The following is a 16,550-nucleotide window of genomic DNA, read 5'->3' as shown; positions in this document are numbered from 1 at the left end:
AATAGTATAGTGAAAGGATTGATACAGTTCTCTGCAGCAAAGGGTGAGAGTCCAGAAGGCTGTGTTGCCTGCCTGGTGCCAGGGTTCGGGACATCTGCTCAGGTCTGGAGAGGAACTTGCAGTGGGAGGTGGAGAATCCAGTCATCATGGTCCATGTAAGTACCAATGACAGAGGCAGGAAAAGGGAGGACGTTCTGCATAGTCAGTCTAAGGCTAGGTACCAAATTCAGAAGCAGAACCTCAAAGGTAATAATGTCTGGATTATTATCTGAACCACATGCAAACTGGCTTGGGTCAAATAAGATTAGAGAGATGAATGCGTGGCTCAAAGACTGGTGCGGGAGAAGTGGGTTCTGGTTCGTGGGGGACTGGCATCAGTACTGAGGAAAGTAGGGGCTGTACTGTTGGGACAGTTTACACCTGAACCATGCTGGGAAATATGTTCTTGCAAATTGCATAACTAGGGCGCAGAGAGGGCTTTAAACTAAACAATGGGATGAGGGATCAAGCTTGAGTAGATGTAGCAAATCAAGAGGTAAATTCAAAGGAGGCCATAATAGTAATTCGGGAAATGAGGGCCATAGAACAGCAGGAAGGGACAGAGAGATAAAACCTAAGAATACGCCAATAGTTAAAACTAGATGTTGCAAAGATAACAAAAGGACGAAGCTAAAGGCTCTGTATCTGAATGTATGTAGCATCTATAACAAAGTAAATTAATTGATAGTGCACATTGAAGTAAATAAATATGATCTGACAGCCATTACGGAGACATGGCTGCAGGATGGTGGGGCAGGTCTGTCACTGTGCATCACTGGGGTATAGTACTGGTGGGGACAGGTCTGTCACTGTATAACACTGGGGTACAATACTGGTGGGGACTAGTCTGTCACAGGGTAGGTAAAAGTGCTAGTGACTTGTGGAAATAAATTACGAGTGTCAAACTAAGAATAGGTCCACTCCAATGCAATTTTCCCAAACTATGTCCATAATACACAACAACTATGAGCGGCCATTGTGGCACAGTGATATTATACAGCCAGCAAGTATAATCCTGTGGCTGTGACTCTGTTAAAGCAGATTCCAAAGCAGAAGCAGCAAACTGCGGTAGTTAGACATTTACAGCTAGTAACCAACGCTTGTGGGTAGGCTTTTCTCTTCGGGTTTCAGGAGCACAAGGACCTGGGTGTGAATATGTGCAAAAATCAATGAAGGTGGCAGGACAGATTAAGAGCGTTTATAAGCTTATGGGATCCTGGGCTTTTTAAAGAGGGGTACCAAGTACAAAAGCAAGGAAGTTATGTTAAGCCTGTATAAAACACTAGTTCGGCCTCAACTGAGTACTATGCCAGTTCTGTGCACCATACTTTGGGAATTATGTGAAAGAATTAGACAGGGTGCAGAAACAAAATCAGCAACTGCCCCCCCAGTGAGAGTCAGAACCTCAGGAACTGTCCCCCAGTGAGAGTCAGCACCTTCGGGAACTGTCCCCCAGTGAGAGTCAGCACCTTCAGGAACTGTCCCCCAGTGAGAGTCAGCACCTTCAGGAACTGACCCCCAGCGAGAGTGAGCACCTTCAGTCACTGTCCCCCAATGAGAGTGAGCACCGTCAGGAACTGTCCCCCAGCGAGAGTGAGCACCTTTGGGAACTGTCCCCCAGTGAGAGTCAGCACCTTCAGGAACTGTCCCCCAGCGAGAGTGAGCACCTTTGGGAACTGTCCCCCAGCGAGAGTCAGCACCTTCGGGAACTGTCCCCCAGTGACAGCATCTTCAGAAGCTGTCCCCCAGCGAGAGTCAGCACCTTCGGGAACTGTACCCCAGCGAGAGTCAGCACCTTCAGGAACTGTCCCCCAGTGAGAGTCAGCACCTTCAGGAACTGTCCCCCAGCGAGAGTCAGCACATTCAGGAACTGTCCCCCACCGAGAGTCAGCACGTTCAGGAACTGTCCCCCAGTGAGAGTCAGCACCTTTGGAAACTGACCCCCAGTGAGAGTCAGCACCTTCGGGAACTGCTCCCCAATGAGTCACCACTCACTTCCTTGTGCTGTGAGCAAGCATTGAAAGAGGATTTTTTCCTTTTCATTTGGAAGTCTGGGAGAATCCTAGCCAGGTTTTGTTGTGGAAGCTGCCTTGATGTATTTGGTGTTGCCATTCGCAATTACGCCTGTTTTATTATTGGACAGCAGCACACAAATCTCAGTGATGGTTGCAGAGTATCAGTTAATCCCCAAAAGATCATTTCTGTTCCCACAGCTTGCTAAAAGTGCATGTAGAAGCCATTAACTGCTCTATAGAAAGTTAATTGAAGAGGAAGTGCATTTTGCTGAATTGCTCTGTGATCCTGAAATGCTCCAAAGGGACCTATTTACATTTACTCGTGTTTCCCAGTCCCTTCTTGTAACCGCGCTCTAGGATGGCAGGTTCAAGACATTCAGCAGACAAATGTTCTGAGGCTGCCTTGCAGCAACATCCTGGGCAGGGCTTGAAGTCCATGGAAACCATCTCTTGTCACATTTATCACCAGTGATGGTGTTGGCACCCATTCTGAATCAAGCCCCTGCACTGCAGGTTGGAAGGAGTAGGATGGAGACCCAGCACAAGAGACTATGTTTCCACAGAGACAATGTAATTTTTGTCTAATATAAAAGTAAAAAACTGTTGGTGCTGAAAATCTGAAATAAAAACAAAGTGCTGGAAATACTCAGCAGGTCTGGCAGCATCTGTGTAGTGAGAAACAGAATTAACATTGAGTCAAATATGACTTCTTCAGTTCAGTAATGCTGAAGACATACGCTGAAGTATTAGCTGCACGTGATCAAGCTGTTCCGTACAGCTACAACACTGGCATCTACCAGACATTGTGCAAAGTTGCCCAGATATCCCCTGTCCACTAAAAGCAGCCATTACCACCTCATCAAACTGATCTCAAACACCGAAGTGATTGAAGGGGTCATATAAAGTGCTACCAAGCGACATTTAAGTTCTTGTGGCAGGAGGAACAGAGGACAGAGAGTCTAGGGAGATGGGGTGGTTGATAGGGACAGTGTAGAGGGAGCTTTAACACTGTATCTAGCCCCACGGTGTACCTGATCTGGGAGTGTTTGATGGGGACAGTGCAGAGGGAGCTTTACTCTGTATCTAACCCGGCGCTGTACCTGCCCTGGGTGTGTTTGATGGGGACGGTGGAGGGGGGCAGTGGAGGGGAGAGAGAGAGAGATGGGGGAGGGGAGAGCGAGAGAGCGAGCGGGAACAAGCGAGCAAGTGAAAGAGAATGAGAGAGTGAAAGAGAATGAGCGAGCGAAAGATGGGGAGAGAGAGTAAACGAGAGAGAATCAGTGAAAGTGTAAAACTAGGGCGAGGGGGGCGGGAAGGGGGGAAACAGGGGAGAGGAGGGGAGAGGAGGGCAGACGGGGGGGGAGACGGGGGGAGACGGGGGGAGAGGGGAGGCAGATGGTGGGGAGAAGGAGGCGGGGGGGCAGATGGGGGGAGAGAGGACGAGGTGGGGAGAGGGGGCACGGGAGAGGGGGCACGGGAGGGCGGGGGAGAGAGGGCACGGGAGGGCGGGGGAGAGAGGGCACGGGAGGGCGGGGGAGAGGGGGCACGGGAGGGCGGGGGAGAGAGGGCACGGGAGGGCGGGGGAGAGAGGGCACGGGAGGGCACGGGAGGGCGGGGGAGAGAGGGCACGGGAGGGCACGGGAGGGCGGGGAGGGAACGGGAGGGCGGGGAGGGCACGGGAGGGCGGGGAGGGCACGGGAGGGCGGGGAGGGAACGGGAGGGTGGGGGAGGGAATGGGAGGGCGGGGGAGAGAGGGTAGGAGGGAGGGGGCGAGAGCGTGAGAGAGGGCCAGGGCAAGGGCGTGAGAGGGGGCAAGAGGGGGGCGAGAGGGGGCGAGAGCGCGAGGGGGCGAGAGGGGGACAGCGCGAGAGAGGGAGAGCGCGAGAGAGGGAGGAGAGGGAGAGAAAGAGAGCGAGAGAGAGAGTGAGTGAGGGAAAGAGGGAATCAGTGAAGGTTGAAACAAGGACAACAGTTAAAGGTTTAAAATGGAGATGGTGGAGTCCCTGTTCCACCTTCAAAATGGAGAGAGAAGCCTTTCTTGAAAATTAAAATGGATTCTACTCCTTTCCTACTACACAGACAATACACAAACCCGATTCTACCAGAACAGATGAGAAAATCAAACTCTGCAGCTGTTGTGTCTGTGGAGCACAGCATGGTTCAGTACACAGCAAGAGATTCACTCCATCTAGTACTGTGTGGCCTCTACTTTTCTCAGGGTCAGCTTGGAACATAGGTACAGGGAGAGGCTATTTAGCCCCTCGAGTCAGTACAGCCATTCAAAGAGATCATGGCTGATCAGTGATCTAACTCCAAACATCCCTCTGTATTGTGTCATTTACTACCACTGGATAACAAAAATCTATCAATCCCAGATTTAAAATTTAACAAGTTACTTCGCATCAATTGTCACTTGCAGAAGACAGTTCCAAACCTATACCATGCTTTGTGCGTAGAAGTGTTTCCTAATACCACTCCTGAAAAGCCTGACAATGCCCGAGTCTTGGACTCTCCAGCCAGTAGAAATAGTTTGTCAGTATCAACTCTCTCGGTTCCTCTTGATATGCTAAAAGTTATTACTTAGGTCATGATCGAGATGGATAGAGGGCAGGGCAGGGGGGGAGAGGGTGGGGAGGGGCCGGGGAGGGGGAGGGGCCAGGGAGGCCAGGGAGGGAGAGGTGGAGAGGCCGGGGAGGGAGAGAGGGAGGAATGTTTGGGTACAGATGTCTCTGCAGGTGATTCTCTGGTGACTTGATAGATAAGAATGGGACTAAGCAAGGGCAGTTTCACCTCGCTGGACAACAGAGGAAAGGCAGCAGAGGAGGATGATGTGGGCAAAGGCTACCAACAAAGTCAAGAAGGACAAGGGATAGTAAATCATGGTCACACTCACAAAAAATGTCACTTGTGACTGATAAATGGCCATTTCTGTACTGTGGCAGGATAGAAACCTGCTTGGAGGGATTCAAACATGGAATTACAAGAAAAACGGGCAGTGACAACATGCTTCAGGGCTTTGGAGAGGAAAGGGAGGTTGTGGCTAAACAGATACACAGAGGAACAGGAGTAGGCCATTCCCTTGAGCCAATTCTGCCATTCAATTAGATTATGACTATTCCTGTAACTCAATTCCATTTACACGCCTTTGCCATATCCCATAATATCCTTACTTAATAAAATGTATCAATCTGAGTCTCTTAAATTTCAACTGAGCCCCACCACCAACAGCCATGTGGGGAGAAAGCTCCAGATTTCCACTACCCTTTCTGTGAGAAACTGCTTGATGTCAACCCTGAACAGACCAGTTCTCATTTTAAGATTATACCCCTTTGTTCTGGATTTCCTCAACAGAGGAAATAGTTTCTTGTAACTACCCTTACAAATCCCTTAATCATTTTAAACACCTCAATTAATCACCCTTTAACCTTCTAAACTCAAGAGAATTCAAACCAAGTTTATGCAACCTTTAATTGAACTCATAATTTAGTTCATAAATTAAACACAGGTATAATATTTTGGTGAACTTGTGCTGCTTCCCCTCCAAGGCCAATATTTCTTTCTTGAGGTACGATAGCCAGAACTAAACACAGTGCTGCAAGTTGGGTTTGACCAAGTCTCCATACAACTGAAGCAAGACTTCCAATCCTTTGGAAGGGGTCGCGGGGGTGGGGGGGGGGTGTCAAGATTCCATTAGTTCTGATGGAAGGTCATCAAACCGAAACATTATTTATGTTTTGCTCTACACAGGTGCTGCTTGGCCTTCCAAGTGTTCCAGCATTGTCTGTTTTTATGCCAATAGCCGTTTTTGATTGGTTTTTTTTGTGCCTGCGAGCTAGCTTTTAGTGATTTGTCTACTTGGATACCCATATCCATTTGCTCTTCCGCAGCTCCAAATCTCTAATGAATAAGAAGATATTCAAATTTCATAAAAGTCGTTTGGTCATACAGAACTTCAGTTTTGGTGATAAATGAGACGTTAAATCTTTTCGTCTTGCACTCATTAGGACTTTTGCAAGAATGCCATTATAAGATGAAAACAACAATCTATACTGGCAAATGGACTCTGATCAGTAGAGGCGCTGCCATGGAGAATGCAGCAATTGATGGTGACTGAGAGTGAAGTGCCAAACATTGTTTGAAATTTAAACCAGGCAGCTTGACCCTGATTGGTCAAGGGCATTTCCCTGATGAATGAGTCAGCAAATGGCTGTCACTTATTTTGTTTAGGTGGAATAGGTGCAGTGTGTGTACATATTCTTGCTGTTAGTAAAGAACAGGGCCCTGTGTATTATATGCTTCGCCATGTCTCTTTTTTACAAGCCAATACTCAAGATTTCTTTATCTTGCATCCATTATCTCTCACACTTTCCAACACTGAATTAAATTTCACCCAACTTATTTAATCTATGTCTCTTTGTAACATCCTGCACGTGAAGAGTCAGACAGACACATGCTACAGACACACAGAGCACCCAGCAGACACACAGCACAAAGAGTGACACAAACATACAGGAAACTAGCGCAATACAGGCCGTGCATCGGACACACACACAGTAGACACGTGCACACGTTGGATGGTCACGCACACACACTGGGTGCGTGCACACACAGCACACGGGACGCACAGCACACTGCCTGTTAGACAATTCTTAATCCATGTTAGTATATTGCATATTACCTCCTATCCCATGTGCTTTAATTTTGCTAACCAATCTCCTGTGGAGGGCTTTATCGAAAGCCTTCTGAAAATCCAAGTACACTGCATCCACAGACTCCACTTTATCAATTCCTTTAGTAACATCCTCAAAAAACTCCAACAAGTTCGTCAAACTTGATTTCCCATTCGCAAATCCATGTTGACTACACCCAATCAGATCATGATTATTCAAGTGTCCATTTATCATATTCTTTAAAACAGATTTTCCTTAGTATTGACGTAAGGCTAATAGGTCTGTAGTTCCTAGTTCTCTCTCTCTCCTTCCCTTCTTAACTAGTGAGGTAACACAGACACACACCTGGCGCGCGCACCGCCCACTCGCTGGGTGCGCGCACGCGCGCGCACACACACACACACACACACACACATATATCAAGAGCCTGAAGACAGAGTGGCACACAAGCACCCACACATACTGAGGAAAGAGCAAACCACACACACACACCATAGTTAACAACACACAAGTAGACCAGAGGCAGTGTGACAGATAGATACATGCAAACATACTACGGCCCCAAAGTCTCAAGGCTTTGGCCCAGAAATTCCACATCTGGATAAGGTATGTCACTCTCAGACCGCATTAATCTGTATTATTTACATATTACAAAATTACTAGTTTATTCCACATTCCATACTCACATTCTGCAGTGACAACAATTCTTTACAACGTCACAATAACCTCACTGGTGTCATAGCAGATTTCTCATTACATCACAGTGGCCTAGCTGCCCTCGCATTTTAATTATTTCCATTGGCAATATCTGTAGCACCCCCCAAAGATGCTCTGAGTCTGGACCACAAGTTAGGAAAAAATATACATAGGTTCATAAGGGAAGGAATGTCTAGTGTGATTGGTAAGAGCGAATTAAGTTAGTTTACAAATATGCTAATATCCTGCAGGGTCCAAGATCACACAGTGCCACTTTGAATACACCATCCATGACCAACAAATTGCCAACCATGAATGCTATTTATAACAGCACTGCATTTCTAATTATAATCTTTAAGAGAAGAGATAAGTGATGTCACTGAATTAATAATCTAAATTCAATGGTTGAGTTGACAAGAGTCAGTGCACTCTTACACTTTTAAGGCAGAATTAGAACTGCTCTCTTGGGAAACCACATTGGCAATGCCTGATTGCCATCCTGTGTGTTATGTATTTCTGTATATTCCACCTGCAAGGAGGACGCTTTTATTCACACTGTCAGTAATTCAGCAGCTCGCTTTTACTTGCTCCCAATGATCCGTGCCCTCAGGCTCTACATTTATAAAATAAGTCACAAGTGACACAGAACATGGATTAAGCCACTACAAGCAATATGCAAATGACATAGTATATAACACTTCAACTCAAGTCACAATTTACTGTCCACCATTTGCAATGATATCTGCTGCCACAAAAACATTTACAGGACTTCCTGAGAATATGATTGTCTAATATAAAAGCAAAATACCGTGAATACTGGAAATCTGACAAAAACAAAGTGTTTTTGTGAAAAACTCAGCAGGTTTGGCAGCACTTGTGGAGGTAGAAACAGAGTTAATGTTTTGAGCTAAATGGCTCTTCTTTGGGAAGGGGGGTAGAAATGTGATGGAATTATGCTGTTGAAAGGGGGAGTGGTAGGTAGAATATTAATGGCAGAATAAAGATAAGATGAAAGCAAAATACTGCAGATGCTGGAAATCTGAAACAAAAACAAAAACTGCTGGAAAAACTCAGTAGGTCTGACAGCATCTGTGGAGAGGAAGACAGAGTAAACGTTTCGAGTCCATAAGACTCTTCATCAGAACTAAAGAGAAATAAAAACGTGGTGAAATATAAGCTGTTTAAGGGGGATCGATTAGGTGAAGCAGGATAGAGGGCCAGTAATAGATGCGGGCAAAGGAGAGATTGCCAAAGATGTCATAAACAAAAGGTCAAAAGGGTGTTGACGCTGATGATATTAGCTAAAGGATGTGCTAATGGTGGCATTAAGGGTAGAATGCAGGATGAGCAAGTGACAGATGGCCTTGGTGGGGGGAGGGGATGGAAACAGGTTAAAAGGTGGGGATAAAACAATATGGAAATAAATTGTAAAAGTAATAATAGAAATAGTTGGTAAAAGGAAAATACATATATAAAAAATATATATACAATAATTATTAGAAAAAAGGGGATAAAAAAAGGGGTGAGGATGGAGGAGAGAGTTCATGTTCTGAAGTTGTTGAACTCAATGTTAAGTCCGGAAGGCTGTAAAGTGCCTAGTCGGAAGATGAGGTGCTGTTCCTCCAGTTTGCACTGAGCTCACTGTAACATTGCAGCAGGCCAAGGACGGACATGTGGGCATGAGAGCAGGGTGGAGTGTTGAAATGGCAAGCGACAGGAAGGTCTGGGTCATGCTTGCGAACAGATCGAAGATGTTCCACAAAGCAGTCACCCAGTCTGCGTTTGGTCACTCCAATGTAGAGAAAACTGCATTGGGAGCAACGATTGCAGTAGACTAAATTGAGGGAAGTGCAAGTGAAGTCTGCTTCACTTGAAAGGAGTGTTTGGGCCCTTGGACAGTGAGCAGGGGGGAAGTAAAGGGGCAGGTGCTGCACTTTCTGTGGTTGCATGGGAAGGTGCCGTGGGAGGGGTGTAGGGGGTGATGGAAGAGTGGACCAGGGTGTCCCGAAGGGAACGGTCCCTACGGAACGCCGACAGGGGGGGTAAAGGGAAGATGTGTTTGGTGGTGGCATCACGCTGGAGTTGGTGGAAATGGTGGAGGATGATCCTTTGAATGCGGAGGCTGGTGCGGTGATAAGTGAGGACAAGGGGGACCCTATCATGGTTCTGGGAGGGAGAGGAAGCTGTGAGGGCAGATACACGGGAAATGAGTCGGACACGGTTGATATAAATAAAGATCAGCTCTGTCTGAAAGCAAAACATGAAAACAAGACAAAGATTGGCACTTGGCAAAAACAAAGAATCAAAATGGGGCAGTGTGTTCATGGTCTGAAGTTGTTGAACTCAATGTTGAGTCTGAAGGCTGTAAAGTGCCTAATCGAAAGATGAGGTTCTGTTTCTCCAGCTTGTGTTGGGCTTCACAGGAACACTGTAGCAGGCCAAACACAGGAACGTGCTTGCTCTCACTCTCACATTTGTGTCCTTGAAATGTTAACTCTGTTTCTCACCCTACAGATGCTGCCAGACAATACAACTGTCTCCCTCTCTGAGATGTACCCATGCACAGGTCACACATATCACAGGAGGGAGTTAATTTCAAAGGTGTGAAGCTGTTCACATCCCACGCCTGGGGTTTACATCACTTCAGCTGTTCAATGTGCTAAAACACTGTGGGGCTAATGTGCTGCTTTGGGTGGATTAGCGCAGCAAAACCTGGGTATAATACAAGGAGTACTGCTTAAATCAGCCACTCAAGATGCTGCCATAACCCCTTTGCAGCGGTTATTTTACTGTGGTGGACAGGCAATTAACCATGTGCACTGACTTGTCCAAGCAAATTTGTGACAATTGCAGGTTCCAATTTCTAGAAAGCGGAATTCTGCATTGTGCTTCAAGAAGCCACATTGCTACTTTGCATCAAAACAGCTCAGAAAGAGTTAATGCCAAGTTTATTTAACATGTTAAAACTGCTGGCATTACAATATTTAATTTCAACACTATTCAGGAAATGAAAATCTCTGAGGAGCCATTGAAGTGTCATCTTTAATATACAAGAGAAAAAAAGGTCTTTTGCACTTACCCTATCTTTGTGAACAGCTTCCCTTGGGCATGGAGGAAATTCAGGATAAATCTTTTATTCAGCTGTTTTTTGGGGGGAGGTGGAAGGGAAGGAAAGAAAAAGATGGGGGAGAGAGAGAGAGAGAGAGAGAGAGAGAGAGAGAAACAATTAATCTACTTGCAGCATGTTCTTATCAGCAGTCAACATCAGGGACAGAGGACAGCATGACCACAACTCAGTGGCAAGAAGCAGATGCTTGGAGCAGGAACGTGCCCACAAACACACAGGCCTGCAGCTCCTGCCAAGGCTCTCTCTATGCTCAGCACCAATCAGCAGAGTGCCGCCCTCTGCTGGTAACAAGTGGCACACCATGTCCCAGTATGCATTCCCCAGAGAACTACAGACAAGCATCGCCTGACCTTTGGGCCTATTTGACAACAGGGGAACAAAGTTACATGCAAAGCATTTATTGTAAATCGCACAAACATGTATTAACCACTTTACAGAAATCAGGTGCCTTTCACAGGTCAGGGCTGCAGTTAATAATCAGAATGCAAAGCCATGTTTAATCTGTTCGGTAATTCACCCAATGCCTCACACAGAGTTTTCTGAGCCTGCAGCCTCCCCTCACTCAGCTAATGGTGCAAAAGTGCATAACAAGTTTAAATCTCAATATCATCGATTCAGCAGGTGGTGGTGTAGGTGTGGCAGGGAAGCATCATGTCAAGGCCTGTATAGGGAGAAGGAAACGGCCAGCAAGAATCACTCGTGGTTATTTGCACACAGCAAGTAGTATATTCAGACCAATTGTGACAGAGCTTCACGTGTACAGCCTCCTGGGTAACAGAGCAAGGCCCCAGGCAGACCAGGGAGGAAGCCAGGGATGGGCGGAGGGGTGGTGGAGAAGGCGAGTGAGGGAGTGTTGATTTCCTACTCTAGCTCTTTAAGTAACAGTCACCCTGCCCCAGCTTCAACCAGGGCTCTCGGGTTCCATTAGGAAATGATAGATGAGAAGCCTGCAAGACCTCTCCTGTTCCCCCAAAGGCAAAACTCTGAACAGCATAAAGAATTAGAAATACACAACACTGCTGTCACTTCTGTATTTCATTTCAAGAAACGTGTACAACACATGCAATCCTGTTTCTGGGTTCTGTGTTTCAATCATTTAGAAAAAGCTCAAGTCAACAGCTGGTACAAAGGGCAAACATTCCAAATACAGCCTCCGCTTTGAACTCAGTGCCCCAGGAACCTATCTCCACAGGCACAGTTCAGAGTGTTCTTTGACTGGGCCAGCTCGCCAAACTCAAAAACATTGCTTCTGTTGCAGAGTAGTATATAACAGGACAAGACTGAACAGTATTTATTACAGGGACATTAAACTAGGACTGGTACCAATTTGCACAGTTTAATTGCTAAAACCACAATTAAACAATGCATCATCGGTAAACAGGCCGAAAGGTCAGCCCTTACTGTCTCACCACTCCCTACCTTCATAATGTTTCAAATCCCAATGTTCATTTAAGCAGAAAATTCAGATGTTTGCAGTGCAGTCTGCCTGACAGAAGAAGCATAAACAGCAAGTTTATGTAGTGAGTCACTGGGCTATGCAGACCAGAAAGTCCCAAGATAAGTCTGTGGTGCATTAGCTGAGCCGTGGCAGTGGGAGTTGGTACTTCAATTGGTCTTGATGGCTGTGGGCAAGAGAGGGCCACGTCAGCCATTTCTGGCCTCCCACTCCTAACCGTTATTTAGTGACCCCCTGCTGAAAAGTATGTGTGTTTGGAGATGCTGAAGCGGGAGCAGATAGAGAGGGAGGGAAACAAGATGATGCTCAGCAGGTGGACAGCTTGCTAACACTCAATGTCTGGGTGAAGAAATGGCCATTTGCGCAAGATACCAGACAGCATCTGGCACCAGTGGAACCTAAACTCCAGTGATGGAACTATTTCTTCAGGGGAAATGGGGAGAAAGTAGGCAGAAAACTCAAAACAGTCTCAGCTTTACGGCCATTTTAAGTACAGATCAAGCCGATGGCTGGTTGCTTTTTTGCCTTATTCATTGACCAGCAGCACCCCACTGCACAGCCTGCATGGTTGGGCATCTAAAGTCAACTATTTTCTAATAAAAGCACTCAACCCCCAGGAACTCCACTCTCACAGTTACAACGAACTTTGATAGGACAAGAGCACAGTAATTCAAGAACCACAGCCAGGTAGTGGGAGTCAGCTTCAGTTCCCTCAGTCAACTTAGTTACATAGATCTAGAGGGGTGGGAAAACAGACCAAACCAAAAATAAAAAGCCCCTTAGTGCGCATTCTCAAACACGTTTACACTTAAATATAGCTGACAATGAATAAAAGCAGCAACAAAGGGGAGGGGAGGGTGAAAACACACCACTTTCCACTTTGTTCATAGCTTAATAAGGAGTATGAGGTGAGGCAGGTGGTAGATTGACTCACATGAGCTGCTGTACACTTGGCTCCAACGTGCAGCCTCGCCACCGCTACACGGATCTTGTCACGTCGCTGCACCACATTTACTACAAGTGTGTGGTTTTGTGTTTAACCAAGCCAACTGCAACCTGGCACACACTGGTCGACGATAGCAATATGAGTACACTGGAAACCAGCAGCACTTCTTGAAATGACTCGTGGTGATCTTACCACTTCAGAAGTGGTTTGAGTGACCGGGGTCACAAAGTGCACAAACTCAGCCTGTATGTGACATCAGTCAAATCATTACAACATATAGTACCCTGCACTTCCTCAGCTATGATTAGTTTGGACTTTTCCACAACCCACTACACAATAACCCATTGGATGCTGAACAGGTTAACTCTTGGTGGAAAGGGGTTTGTTTTACATGATCAAGGTGTCAAAGCAGCCATTGAATTACTTAGGGGTATGGGCTACAGGCACTCTATTATCACATACAGACAGTCATACTTCACTTGTCAACGTAGACAGCAGTAGGTGTTCAATTGTGGTGGGGATCAGCATCTTCTCTTAACATTCACACAGGTGCACTTCCAGCAAGGGTCACTGAGCTGGTTCAGGAATCCTGGCTGATCATACTGTGGAGGGTTACCGAGGGGGCAGACACCAATAACAGACCCTCCTGCGCGCCGCCCCCCTCACCGCACCGCCACCCATACACGCCCCACCCAGACAATTAAAACCATTCTTTAAGTGAATCAAAATCAAAAGATCTGCACTCTCTTTATGACTCAGAACATCATAAAGTGGGTTTAACATTGTGCAACTGAACTTCAGGATAATCAGTTCAAACGCTGGACAGCCACAAACACTATTGTCAAGTTCCTAAGACATGAAAGAGATCATGAACTGTTTAATTTGATAAGGAAGTATTCAATGAACAGCATGACACTAGAAAGTTCTGAGGAACAAAGGGACCTTGGCGTGTGTGTCCATAGGTCTCTGAAGGCAGAGGGGCATGTTAATGGGGTAGTGAAAAAGGCATATGGGACACTTGCCTTTATCAATCGAGGCATAGACTACAAAAGTAGGGAGGTCATGTTGGAGTTGTATAGAACCTCAGTAAGGCCACAACTGGAGTACTGTGTGCAGTTCTGGTTGCCACATTATAGGAAGGATGTGATTGCACTGGAGGGGGTGCAGAGGAGATTCACCAGGATGTTGCCTGGGATGAAACATTTAAGTTATGAAGAGAGGTTGGATAGACTTGGGTTGTTTTTGTTGGAGCAGAGAAGACTGAGGGGTGACCTGATCGAGGTGTACAAGATTATGAGGGGCGTGGACAGGGTGGATAGGGAGCAGCTTTTCCCCTTAGTTGAAGGGTCAGTCACAAGGGGACATAATTTCAAGGTGAGGGGCAGGAGGTTTAGGGGGGATGTGATGAAAAACTTTTTTACCCAGAGGGTGGTGACGGTCTGGAATGCGCTGCCTCAGAGGGTGGTGGAGGCGGGTCGCCTCACATCCTTTAAAAAGTACCTGGATGAGCACTTGGCACGTCATAACATTCAAGGCTATGGGCCAAGTGCTGGTAAATGGGATTAGGTAGGTAGGTCAGGCGTTTCTCATGTATCGGTGCAGACTCGATGGGCCGAAGGGCCTCTTCTGCGCTGTGATTCTGTAAAGCAAACTTTACTTTTTTTGCTTTACTTTTTTGGACTTTTCTGAACCAAAAAATGGCTGCCAAAGGTCACATGATTCACAAATTGGCTACAGTTTCTGGAAATTTCCAACAGCAGTTGCAGGACAAAAGCTCAACCTTCTTCCTTGTGGAAACTCACACCTCTCGTTGTGAGGACACATTACAATCAACAAAACCAGGGACCAGCAGACGATCTATCTTCCCAGGCGAGTCCTATAACAAAGTGAGAGCCATCGAAACTCATTATACCTGCAGAGGCGCTAATTGCCACCACCTAAGGTAAACAATGGATTTTGACCAGAGGCACAGAAACTGCTTGTTAGTCTGCAATGGACTCATAAATGGGCAACATCACATGACCTAAGCTTCTGGCCTTTGGAAGTTTTAATAATACATTTCCAGGCTTGTAACTCAATCTGCTGTTTAACCTCCAGCCTGCAAACATCACAGCAGAGCTCCAGGCTGACCAAGAGCCTGCATCAAGTCTAAGCCTTCTCGATGCCTGTTTCTCTGGAAGATTCTTGCCATGGCCTGCTGAATAGACCAAGTCTCTATATACCAACCTCATCTCGCTGCATCATCATCAAATTTAAATGAATTCTGCAACTCCTGCTTCAGCTAGCTGAACCCGCCTGAACTTTAGCTCCTCCATGAAGGAACCCTCGCTGGATTCTGACTTTCTGACTCTGGCAATGACATGAACTGATATCAACATCTGTGGCTCTTTATCTTTTTAAGTTATTCATAGGTGTAAAAACTCCTCTTTCCTATCTTAATCTGTGCTTGTGTGTGTGTGTGTATGTGTGTGTGTGTATGTGTGTGCGTGCGTGTGTGTGTGCATGTGTGTGCGTGCGTGTGTGTGCGTGTGTGCGCGTGCGTGTGTGTGCGTGCGTGTGTGTGTGAGTGCGTGTGCGTGTGTGCGCGTGCGCGCGTGCGTGCGTGTGTGCGTGTGTGCGTGTGTGTGTGTGTGCGTGCGTGTGCGTGCGTGCATGTGCGTGCGTGTATGTGCGTGCGTGTGTGTGCGTGCGTGTGTGTGCGTGCGTGTGTGTGCGTGCGTGTATGTGTGTGCGTGTGTGAAATTGCGACCATTCCCCAGGTTTGAATGTATGAATAAACAATACTTCTGATTTAACTCAAAAGGAAGTTTGCTGCGAGTCACTTTAAAAATTGACTTCACAAACCGAGGGTTTGGGTAAACACGCCACAGCTGATTTCAAAAATTAAAACAGACAGTGAGAAAATAAAGGCGTTCAGGTTTGCCTCTCTCCCCTGTCTGTAACACTAGCATCACTGGGAATTCAGCAGAGGAAAATCTCAACAATGCTTTAAAATGTTTTTCTTTTTAATGCAGGTGGTTGTGTGTTTTGGTGAATTCTTGTGTCCAACAAGACGAAAGATGGCATCTCTGGGGCATGATGCCTGCACTCTACATCAAGCACATCTGAATCAAATGCAGATAAAAGCTCCCTCTACATTGTTCTATCATTAAATTCTCTTGTGACTCCCCTGGCACCACCCCTCCAACCGCAGAGGAGCACCCCTTACAGCACCAAGGTGGCATTTTGTCTTTTTCCAAGCCAACCATTTTTGTGTGCCTCTCTCGGCGAGACATTTTTTGATTCATCTGCTTTGTGTTGAGGGCCTGAGTTTAGGCTGATCCAGACATTGCTGACTGCAAGGGGCCAAAGTGAGTAAAGAGACACTTTTACTATGAGGTTGGCATCACTGGGAACCTTGTGAGAAGTGAATCCTAATGCCTTTGACAAACAGTCTCCAGCATAAAGCACAATGCATGCTTGGGAATCATAAAAATGTACCCTGTCAGTGACTTACTAAGGGACCCACACACAGGACACCACGCTGTATACAACTATCTCAGCCCAAGTTGCCAATGTTTGCTCGGGTTCTACCCAATAGGATCCTTTCATTTACAGCATG

General features: G+C 46.4%; 1 protein-coding gene across 3 annotated transcripts in view; it reads right to left on the bottom strand.

Moving 5' to 3' along the window:
* smg6 (SMG6 nonsense mediated mRNA decay factor) overlaps positions 1–16,550 on the bottom strand; it is a 417,242-nt gene that overhangs the window by 329,470 nt on the left and 71,222 nt on the right. For all 3 annotated transcript variants that reach the window (XM_041197159.1, XM_041197156.1, XM_041197158.1), the window contains exon 9: positions 10,500–10,561. In XM_041197159.1, coding sequence (XP_041053093.1) covers positions 10,500–10,561 — 62 coding nt within the window. The remainder of the gene's footprint in view (positions 1–10,499; positions 10,562–16,550) is intronic.

The sequence above is a fragment of the Carcharodon carcharias genome, chromosome 10, assembly GCF_017639515.1.
Source record: "Carcharodon carcharias isolate sCarCar2 chromosome 10, sCarCar2.pri, whole genome shotgun sequence".
Taxonomy (NCBI): Eukaryota; Metazoa; Chordata; class Chondrichthyes; order Lamniformes; family Lamnidae; genus Carcharodon; species Carcharodon carcharias.
This window is presented reverse-complemented; position numbering and strand designations above follow the sequence as displayed.